The 11560-nt window shown below is 36.0% G+C and overlaps 1 protein-coding gene across 1 annotated transcript in view; it reads left to right on the top strand.

The window, feature by feature from the left end:
* Nucleotides 1–228: 228 nt before the first annotated feature.
* PQLC2L (PQ loop repeat containing 2 like) overlaps nucleotides 229–11560 on the top strand; it is a 30265-nt gene continuing 18933 nt past the window's right edge. Inside the window, 2 exon segments of the mRNA XM_008067649.1 lie at nucleotides 229–234; nucleotides 1644–1790. Coding sequence (XP_008065840.1) covers nucleotides 229–234; nucleotides 1644–1790 — 153 coding nt within the window.

The following is an 11560-nucleotide window of genomic DNA, read 5'->3' as shown; positions in this document are numbered from 1 at the left end:
AACATTTTGGAATATAACAGTAACATTGTCAATACATTGTACTGACTACTTTTTTTGATGAAGATATACAAATCTTTTATATTTAGTAAAAAAAAGCCAATGAAGCATATGTACCTTACTGCTTCACCATCTTATGTTGAATTCCTTTTGAGTATCTTCTTTGATAAGAGCAAAATTTTCAAAAATCTTTGGTGAGGTATTGCGTTATACCACTCTTTCCTTTTGCACATGGAGGTAAGTTTCAAAGGGATTCAAGCAGTTTAGTTCTGCAGGGCAAACCTTTCCATCCTTGTGAAGTTTATTTTATAATTAAAAGTCATATAACAAGTATATCTACTATAGAAAAAATCTCAAGCAAGAGAGAGAGCTGCTTCAAAAGACATTATAAAACATTCTGCATACTTAGCTAGGTCATCTGTTTATAAAATATTGCAGAAAGGTATAGAATGCTGTCAGTCCTCAGATGCATTAGGAATCTGAAACATGACACTGGTATACCATTCACCGCCACTTAATGGTGGAATAATGTATTGATGTGAGTGGGTTTATGATTTCAGATATGAATTCTGGAAATATTAACTTTTAGGTAGCATATGTGGTAGTGAATGATCATACCCTTGGAATGTGGAGCATTGGGTTGATGCCTAGTTCTGCCACTGGCTTGTAGTAAACATTATTTAGCTTCCACTGGAGCCACCCAATTGGAACCTTGGTCAAATTTCTGCGATAAATACTTCTGGTTGCTGGGCTCAGTGGCTCACACTTGTAATCCCAGCACTTTGGCAGGCAGAAGTGAGAGGATTCCCTGAGTCCAGGGGTTTGAGACCAGCCTGGGCAAGTTGGTGAGACCTCGTCTCTACAATAAATCAAAAAATTAGCTGGGCATGGTGGCACACACCTGTGGCGTTGCAGCTGCAGTGGCTGTGAGTGTGCCACTGCATTCCAGTCTGGGTGACAGAGAGAGACTCCTACACAAAAACAAAACAAAACAGCAACAACAACAACAATAAAAACTTCTGGTTAAAAAAAATTACTCTTACTTTATAACTTTAGAAGTTAAATGATTGTCATGTCCCACAGGTGATAAGCCACGTCTTCAGGTCTTTTGAATCCTGGGAACCAAGATTTTTTTTTAACTTTTCCAGACAAGAGGTGTAATTGTAAGTAGTCAAATAGATTTTTACATTTTTTGTATTTCTTCTAGTGTATATAGGCAACTTGATTAGAACTGAATTACAAGAAAAAAAAGAGATACTGTCTTAAGGTCTAATGACTGATAAAGATTTTGAACCTCTAGTCTCATTTATGTTTTAGTGATATATCTAGGCTTTTTAATTATCTGACTTAATATCTTCTCCCATTATGAGATCAAGGAAACACAAACATATACTTAGGATATATATATATGAATTTCCACAGAGATGATAAGGGACAAGGCAGAGAGAAGAGGCAAACTAATGTTTTAGGATTGCCACTGGATTTCTTTTAGATTTTAGATATGTTTGCTCCTTGCTGTGAATGGAGACAGGTGAAAGGCATCCTAGAGGCTTAACTGGGAGCGAATGAAATGTTTTATTGCTGTACATCGTCAGTTTTGTTTGGTATCTGGTGTTGTGTTGGCTCATTAAGTTTTGTGCTCCCAGTGTTTATTTGTCAATTGTCACTTTCCAGTAGCCTACAAAAATGGAAAAGTGGACGCAGCAGTTTCTTTGGGTTTTCTGCTTTTCTGGGTAGGTGGAGACCTGACAGATTTTGTAGGCTGCTACCTGACTACCCAACTGCCTATTCAGGTAAGCTTTTCTCAGGATTTGTCTTCAGAAGAGTGAAGGTTCTAGGTTATGTGTGCATGGAGGGCTTCATGTGTAGGGTTGGCACACTTAGAAAATAAGAATACAAGAAGCCCAGTTAAATTTGGATCGCAGACATACAATACATAATTTTTTTTTAGCATAAGCATGCTCTAAATATTGCATGGGTGTTCTGTATCTGGTAATCTTCTTAATGTGGCAACTTGTTCAGAGTAGAATAAAGGCCTGTTTTCCAGTATTTAAAAAAATCTACATCCAGTTTTAATTTCTTATCTTCTTCCAATTTTGTTTTCTCTTGACTCAAGGTAGCTGGGCATGATATATTGTCATTAGGGAATATATTATTATTTTCTATACTAAGGCTGAACAATAATACACAGATGCTGACACACAGTCCACAATGAAAGTAATAATTAAAAATGTAGTCAGGGCTACAGGCAAACATTTCTACAGCAACATTCAAATGGAAAATGGAAAAAATTAAAGGGGAAGATATGTAAGCGTTTAGGTACTTTGTTAATGTATTTAATCATGTAAATGACTCTTTCACTTTAATTTACTGCACTATAGATAGTGGATAATGGTGGCTTTGAATTTTACATTTATGGATGCCCATCTTTATTTATCACTGAAAGTTTTTACAGCCATCTTCTACATGAACATGGCTATAATATGCTCTCACAATTCATGAACTACAAGTTAAAGCATCAGAAGAAAAATGTAAGATTGGGAATGGTTCATTCTAATACTTTTATTTGTAATAGAATCTTTTCTCATTTAAAAATTAATAGTACATTTAAAACCCAATAAAGCATTGGGACTGGTGGGCAAACTTTAAAAAGTCATAACATTTATCTCAGTTATCCCAGTGAGTCCTTTGAAGATTTCTGGATGTGGCACACTTAGATTCCATGTCATTACCTTTTATTTCAATTGGTCTGTGTGACTAGAGAATGATCAGAAATGATAAATCAGAAAAATTTGTGTTCCTTTGGTAAGAGAGATTGGCAAGAACAATCAAATGCTTTTAGAGATTTTTGCAGTTGATAAACACCACCACATTTTCTCTTGTGGCTAATCTAAGAACATATCCTCCAGAAAATAATAACCACAAAGTGCTAACTGTTTGTTAGTCCCATTGTAACTCATTTAATCTTCATACCATCTGATGGGCCAGGTACTACTTTTGTGTTCAGAGTTTGGCACAGTATGGGCCCTCATCATGTATTTGCTGATTAATTGAATATTATCATTTTTACTTTCGCTTTGATTACCTTTTTAATGACGATTTACTCCTTCATTTGTGTTTCTCTGAGCTAGCATAACAACGAAATTTGTTTTTAGTGATGTACTAATCAGAGCCGCCCCATTTCTCTCCTTGGGTTGGTGGGCATGTTTCCCTACTGCCCCCTGGTGGCTATAATGATTACAAGGCCAAGAACAGCTACTCAAGTTTACAAATCAACTACAAATTCCACTGGATATGTGTGAACAAGGCAGGGAGGTGACTTCTCAGTTGTATGCCAGGCACTGTGCAAGACCTGTTATGTGTGCTCTGTGCCCTCATTCATTTCCTATTAGCAACCTCCATTTTATGAAGAAACGGAGTCATCAACAAACTGGACTAAGGTTATGTAGCTAGTAAAAACCTGCAAAAAACCTGCAAAAGTATGACTGCACAGTATGAAAGCAAGTATGACTCATGCTTTCTTACATATTACAGCCACAGGTTAAGACAACAGACTTTTATAAAAATTACCTTTAAATATATTTTGTATTACCTTTAAATACATAAGTAGAGGTATTTAATTTCAAATTCAACATCAGATCATTGTCACATGTTTATCAGACTGATTTGTATTTTAATTGGCGTCATGTGAATCAAAACCTTCATAAGAACAGGGACTGTCTCAGTCTTGTTCAATACAGAGTCCCAAGCACTTAGTACACAGCAGGCATTGGGTGAACAGTGGTGGAATGAATACTTATAAAACATGTGGAAGTCTCTGGTAAAGCATTTGATATTTAGAGGGCAACCAATCAGTTTCCTCCCCTGTGTGTCTCCCATACCCCTACCAAACCCACATTAAGTTTATTAAATAAATCCTGGCTCAAAAATGAAAATAAAGAAACTATTTGGTAAAAGGTTACTAAAATAATGGGATATATGTATGTGTGTGTGTATATATATTTCTATATCATATAGTCACCACCATAACTAGTTCAGTTTAGAACAAATCTCAAATTTCTGTGGCAAACAGTCTAAAACAGTATGACAGGTCAGCTCTCTTCAATTTACTCCCTCGGGTCTAAATTGAGCAACTCACACAGTTTATGAGGTTTCCGGAACAGAGTTTTGCTTAACTGCAATATCTTGCGTGGGCAAAGGAGACCGAATTTGGAATGATGTTAAACTCAGGGCCAAGGCAGAGTTCAAAACAAATGAAGTTTCACGAAGCAGTGTGTGCTCGATGGGCTCTCCAACCTGGAGTGCAGAGGGATAAAGTAAATTCCCCACATACAAAATGTATTTGAAGGCAATTTTTTATCGAAATCTGTTGTCTTAACATGTGGTTGTAATATGTAAGAAACGTCGAGTGGTACCTTTGTAGGTAGGGCTCCACAAATGTTTTTTAAATGAATGCTTCACCAGTTTCGATGTTGAACAAGTGGGAATGATTTACCCAGAATCTTGCAGTCAGATGTCTGTGTTTCTGATGTCTGCAGATGCTAACCCTAATACAGACGCAACATCACTAAAACTTAAAGGCAGAATACAGAGGTTAAAACTGCGAGGGCTTACTCTGCCCCTAGCAACCCATGGTGGATGACTGATTTCTAAGGAATTAACTTTTCTACTTAAACATAGGTTTTTGCATGTTTGTTTTGGCTTTGTCTTTTACATTCACTAGCATTCTACATCCTGGGCTTTTCTGCCTCCCTGAACAAGAGGGTTCAATTTGATCATCATTCCTGAAAGCTCCCATGCTTTTACTATTATATGGTGGAGTAAGAGTGTAGCCAGCCAGTACCCGTGGAGAATGATTCATTCTGTTCTGTATAGTTAATAGTAATAGACGAGGTGTTTTTAAATTTTTTTTCGTAGGAGAGCTTTCCAAATTGTACTTTTACCGGCTCTGCTGATTAAACTTTGAATAATCTCAATGCAGATTTAGGAGATATGGTCCCTAGGATGTAATGACTTAGTTCATTGCATTTTGGAGCAGGAGCATGAAGCATTCAAGTTTGTATTCCCGATTCCTACGAATGTAGGTGTTTAGTAAGAGTTTGTTGATTAAATGACTCCTCTTTTCCATCTCAGGACCCAGTGCAGTGGTGTCTGGGCTTCTCATAGTGTCTTTGCTTTTAATCTGTCTCCAGCTTAGCACTTTTTTGCTGCCTGCCTCTCTCTGTCAGAGGCCTGGATTCCACTTCCTTTTGCTGCTTTTAAATTCTGTTGACAGTTATTGCCACTAACACCACTTTTAATCTCCTCTGATCCTATTCAGCATGATCTTCCTAATTTCTGCAGTGTTCTTCTAATTTATCTACTGTCCCTTCCCAGGGCCTGTCAGCACTAGGATAGCTGCATTGAACTTGTAAATGTGTAGCTGGGCAATTAAAGTAGCATTTCCTTCCTACAATCAATCCAGCCCATCATGACAGTCCATCTGGCACTACCTGTGGCTATCTTGTACTCAGATGTACTTAGTGATACTGAGTTCTAATTAAAGGGCATATCTATATTTTTTTCTGGATTTTTTTTATTGTGGAACTATTATGGAAACAAGTATTCTGGAGATTAAATACCTGATACATGAGAGTTAGCTGTAGTGATGTCTTTCAGTGTGCCACTGGATATCAGTTCAACAGCTGGTGGCACTTGTTCACCATTGCTTTGAGTGTTTTTAAGCATGAGGGAATAGAAGCCTGCAGAATTGATGTGTGATCTGGGTTTACTGCTGTCAGTGGCAATGCCAAGCCCATTATTGATGAAGAATCAACATGGGATTTCAACAGAAGCAAAAAAGCTCATCTTCATTTGAAAAGGTCATAAACTCTTTTTTTTAGATCATTTTTTAAGTCACTTTAGAAATTTTTGTGCAGAGTTTTTCATTGTTGTTACTTTTGTATCTACCACAAAGATATTGTAGAAGTGCTAAGGTTAGTTCAGGAGAGATTTCAAAAAAGAAATGAGAGTGTACCAGGAAGCAATCCCCATCCCCCTCCATGTCTTCCCAATAAAACATTCAAGAGAAAATTTGTATTAATATTAACTTTTGGAAAAACATCTAAGAATCCTCAAGGCTTTGGTATTTCACAAGTAGTGTACTTTAGTACATTAGAATAGATCAGGACTCAGTAAGATCCGAATGCATGAAAATCTAGAGAGCACTTTTCCCACTTATGGGATGGAAGTTGGTGGGCAGGAAGGATTGATCCAGAGTGAGGAGACCTATCCTGCCAGTGAACCTGCCTACCTGGCCTTCCTACAGGCAAATAGTTTTATATACTCTAGTAAGAGAAAGGGTTCTGTGGGGGCCAAATCAGAAATCCAGATGGACTCCCATAGATAAACCTATACTGAAGTAATTTCTTTAAAAAATTCTAATTGCCATTATTCAAAATAACTTAGCATATATGAGTGCAGAAGTAAGTGATTTTATTACCAGATTAGGAATTACTACCCATCCTAGAAAGAGGTGCTTAATATTTATTGGTCTCCAAAATAACAAGGCACAGAGAATAAATATTTCCATCCCAGTTTTGTCTAATGACTCCTAGTTTCCCTTAAAATATTTAGACCCTAACGTAAGTTTAGATTGCTCTTTAACTCTATCATTTTTTGTTACTGTTTTTAGGATACTCTTGAAATATATTTGTGGCTGTACATCTTGTATAGTCTACTAGGGATCTTGATTTCCCCAACTATATAAAAATGTAAGTACATTATTTGCTTTGTATGATCTGATCAATCAAAAGTGCTTCTTATCACTTTGTGTCTACCTTTGGAAGATGCCTTGGAATTCTGAGTATTGCTCTGGGGACCAACAATATGGAATCACAGTGTTGAATTGATTCTTGCTCAACATTTCTTTGTTGTTTGTTAAGCTCCTTTAAGCTTAGAAAGCAGAATTTAGATGAGCTAGAATTGTAGTCTAAATCTGTTTTCCTGGGTTTGCATATTAACACCAATATAATGAAGTCACAATAAATTATACAAAGCATTTGGCAGGGATATTATGGTTGTTTTCAACTTGTGAAAAAGTCATTATTCCCTTGCACTTTGTAGCTAATATGCTTCATTATGGCAACCTAAAGAGAATCCAACATATACCGGTGTGTTCTTTCTGATTTTTTTCAGCCATCCATGGTTTATTTGAATTTCCAATTGTATTTTCTTTCATTTGCCGGAAATCCTGGAAATTGAAAGCTCTAATTGAATTTCTGGATGCTTGCTTAATGGGAATAAAATAGTATTTTTGTCTAGTGAATGTACTTAAGTTTTCGTTTTGGTGCAAACATTCTTAAATATTTGTCAATATTCTGAAATAAAATATTACAAAAGGTTAAAAAAGAACACCAGAAGGAATAAATAAACCAGTAACAAACAAGGAAGCACATTGCAGGATTAAATAAAGAAGTTTTATGGAAACATATTATTCTTTTTATAATTTTATTCTTTTATCTTTTTTGTAAGAGATGGGGCCTCTTACAAAACTCCTGGGCCCAAGCAATCCTCCCACCTTAGCCTCCCAAGGTGCTGAGATTACTGTGCCTGGCCAGAAACAATACTTTCTAAAGGGTGGATTATTATGATTCCTGCTTCAGAATTGCCTTAAAAATGTGCCCACAAGGCAGTTTCACAGTGGATTAGCATTAACTAACTCCCAATCCAATACTGGGCATTCATGATTAAAAGGGAAGTAACTGTCATCAATATCACACTAAGATTTCAGCATTTAAAATATTTTCTATGTGTGATACATAGAAAATATTTTAAATGCTGAAATCTTAGTACTTTCTAATCTTAAAGGAAATGGGTGAGAGGGAAAGATTTTATAGAATTAACTATGAACATTTGATATATCTATAATCAAATATAAAACCAAAAGATGAAGACTAGATTAGGAAATACATATGGCAATAACAGAACAGAATGTTAATAAGAATTTCCATAAACTAAAAAGAAAAAAAGCTAAAAGTAAAAATTTACATACAACTCAAAAACAAACAATTAAAAAAAGAAGAAATAGAAATAATTAATATATACACAAAAAATGCTTTAACTCCTCTAGGAATTGAATAAATGCAAAATAAAATAATATAGCTTTTTAGTTCATCAAACTAGCAAATATAAATAAATTATAGGGATCAAATGGATAAGAACAGGGTAAGAATCAGGCAGAGAAGGGCTTCCTGCTACTGAGAGACTAGTGGAAAAATTGTGATTAGGTAATAGTGTATTTGTTTCAATTTCTTTCCAAGCCCAGACTTCACCACTATGCAATATATCCATGTAACATGACTACACTTGTACTCCTTAAATTTATACTAATATTAATACTACTACCACTAATAATAGTAAACAAATTGGCAGAAAGGGGTAGATTTATGATCTTTTCAATGAACAACCCCAAATTCTGTATTTATTTTGATTTGATCATAAGTTGCTAAAGCCTTTCTGGAAGACATTTTGACAATTTGTGTCAAAACCCTTAAAAGTACAAATTTCACATAGAAATATCTATTCTATGGAAATTACCAGAAAAATGGAGAATTACCAGAAAAATGGAAAAATATATATGTACTGAGAAATTTGTCAAAATGCTGTCTGTAAGACTGGGGACAATCCAAATGCTCAATAGAGTGGAGTTTTCTGAAGCAATTTAAAAATGTTATTAAAGAATTTTTAATGACATGCAAAAATAATATATAATACTGAAGAAAAGATATGATAAAATATTGTATATACTACATAAAAAGATAAAGAAATGAATCAGAATATTATCTCTGAGTATTGGGATTATGGGTGGTATTATTTTTTTTTTTTAACATATTTTTTATTTTAAAATTGTAGGGTACAGTTAAGGGTTAGGTATACAAATATGTATTGTGCAGGTACCCTTGATGATGAGGTGTGCCCACCCAACCCCAGACAGATATTGACTACCGTTAATCCCACTTCCCTTCCCCTCCCTGCACTCCCCCATAGTTTCCTGACACTGTCAATCCTTTTCTTATAGTATTACAATAGTTGTTCAAGGTCCACTTATGAGTGAGAACATGTGATACTCAGATCTTTGTGTCTGTGAGAGATCACTCAGTATTATAAACTCCAATTCCATCCAGGTTGCTGCGAAAATCATGATTTTGTTCTTTTTTATGGTTGCGTAATATTCCATTGTGTATATGTACCATATTTTTTAATCCAGTCCTCATTTGGTGGACAGCATGGTTGCTTCCATGATCTTGCTATTGTGAACAATGCTGCAATAAACATATGTGTGCAAGTATCTGTTTTATAGAGTAATTTGAGTTCTTCAGGGTATTTTCTCAGCAGGGATATTGAGGGGTCATATGGAAGGTCGATTTTTACAGCTTTTAGGAATCGCCACACTGATTTCCGCAGAGGATGCACTAGTTTACACTCCCACCAACAGTGCAGAAGTGTTCCCTTTTCACCACATCCTCTCCAGCATCTGTTATTTTTTGAGTTATTGATAATGACCAGTTTTACTGGAGTTAGGTGGTATCTCAGTATAGTTTTAATTTGCATCTCCTTGATGAATAGTGAGGTTGAACATTTCTTCATGTGTCTGTTGGCTGCTTGGATGTCTTCCTTTGTGAAGTGTCTGTTCATATCTTTTGCCCACTTTATAATGGGGTTGTTTGTTTTTTTCTTTTCAGCACATTTGAGTTCCTTGTAGATCCTAGATGTTAGGCCTTTGTCAGACATGGAGTTGGCAAATACTTTTTCCCAGTCTGTGGGCTGCCTCCCTGCTCTCTTGATGGTTTCTTTGACTTTGCAGAAGGTTGTCAGTTTAATGAGGTCCCACTTGTCTATCTTATCTCTTATGGCCCGTGAATTTTGGGTTTTGCTCAGGAATTGGATGCCAGTTCCGATTTCCATGAGGGTATTTCCTTCATTTTCTAAGTTTCTTATGGTTTGAGGTTTTACCTTTAGGTCTCTGATCCATTTAGAGTTAATTTTTGTGTATGGGGATAGATAGGGATATTGTTTGAATCTTCTGCATGTGGTCAGCCAGTTTTCCCAGCACCATTTACTGAATAGGTTCTCCTCTCCCCAGTAGTGGGTGGTCGAGGCTTTGTTGAAGGTGAGTTGGTTGAGAAATTGGGGTTTTGCTTCTGGAATCTCACTTCTATTCCTTTCGTCTATATGCCTGTTCTTGTACCAATACCAAGCTGTTTTGATGATTGTAACTTTATAGTAAAGTTTAAAGTCTGGTATTGTGATACCTCCTGCTTTGTTTTGTTTTGTTTTTGCTGAGGATTGTTCTGGCTATTCTTGGTTGTTTGTGTTTCCATATGAATTCCTGTATTGTTTTTTCTAGATCTGAGAAGAATGTTGCTGGTAATTTGATGAGTACTGCATTAAATCTGTAGATTGCCTTAGGTAGGGACATCCTCACAATGTTGATTATTTCAATCCATGGGCATGGGATATTTTTCCACTTGTTTGTGTCATCTTTGATTTCTTTGAGGAGTGTTTTGTAGTTTTCATTGTAAAGATCTTTCACGTCTCTGGTTAGGAAGATGCCAAGGTATTTCATTTTTTGTGTGTGTGGCTATTGTGAATGGGATTGTGCTTTTTATTTGGGTTAATGTTTGTTTATTATTGGTATAAAGAAATGCAATTGTCTTTTGCACATTTATTTTATACCCTGAGACTTTGCCAAGGTCATTTATCAGTGCAAGGAGGCTTTTGACAGATTCTCTTGGGTTTTCAAGGTACACAATCATCTCATCTGCAAAGAGAGATAACGTGACTTCTTCTTTTCCTATTTGGATACCCCTGACTGCCTTCTCTTTTCTGATTGCTCTAGCCAGGACTTCCAATACTATATTGAACAGGAGGGGTGAGAGTGGGCATCCTTGTCTTATTCTGGTTTTCAGGGGAAATGGTTCCAATTTTTGTCTATTTAGGAGTATGCTGGCTGTGGGTTTCTCACAGATGGCTTTTACTATTTTGAGGTATGGTCCATGTATGTCTAGATGTTCGAGGGTTTTTATCAAGAAGGGGTGCTGGATTTTATCAAAAGCTTTTTCTGCATCTAATGATATAATCATGTGTTTTTTGCTTTGATGTCTGTTGATGTATTTAATTACATTTATGGTCTTGCGAATGTTGAACCAGCCTTGCGTCCCAGGGATGAAGCCTACTTGGTCATGATGGATGATTTTTGAAATGTGTTGTTGAATTCGGTTTGCTAGGATCTTGTTGAGAATTTTAGCATCTATGTTCATCAAAGATATTGGCCTGTAGTTCTCTTTCTTTGTTGGGACTTTACCTGGCTTGGGTATCAATGCGATGTTGACTTCATAAAATGATTTGGGGAGAGTTCCATCTTTCTCAATCACCTGGAATACTTTCAGTAGGATTGGTATCAGCTCCTTCTAAAATGTCTTATAGAATTCTGCTGAAAAGCCATCTGGTCCAGGGCTTTTTTTTGTAGGTAGTTTTCTTATTACATAGTCAATTTCCTTGATTGTTATTGATCTATTTAGGG

The sequence above is a fragment of the Carlito syrichta genome, unplaced genomic scaffold (genome assembly GCF_000164805.1).
Source record: "Carlito syrichta isolate Samal-C Ts95f unplaced genomic scaffold, Tarsius_syrichta-2.0.1 Scaffold309726, whole genome shotgun sequence".
Taxonomy (NCBI): Eukaryota; Metazoa; Chordata; class Mammalia; order Primates; family Tarsiidae; genus Carlito; species Carlito syrichta.
Note: the sequence above shows the minus strand (reverse complement) of the source record. Positions and strands in the feature narration are given on the sequence as shown.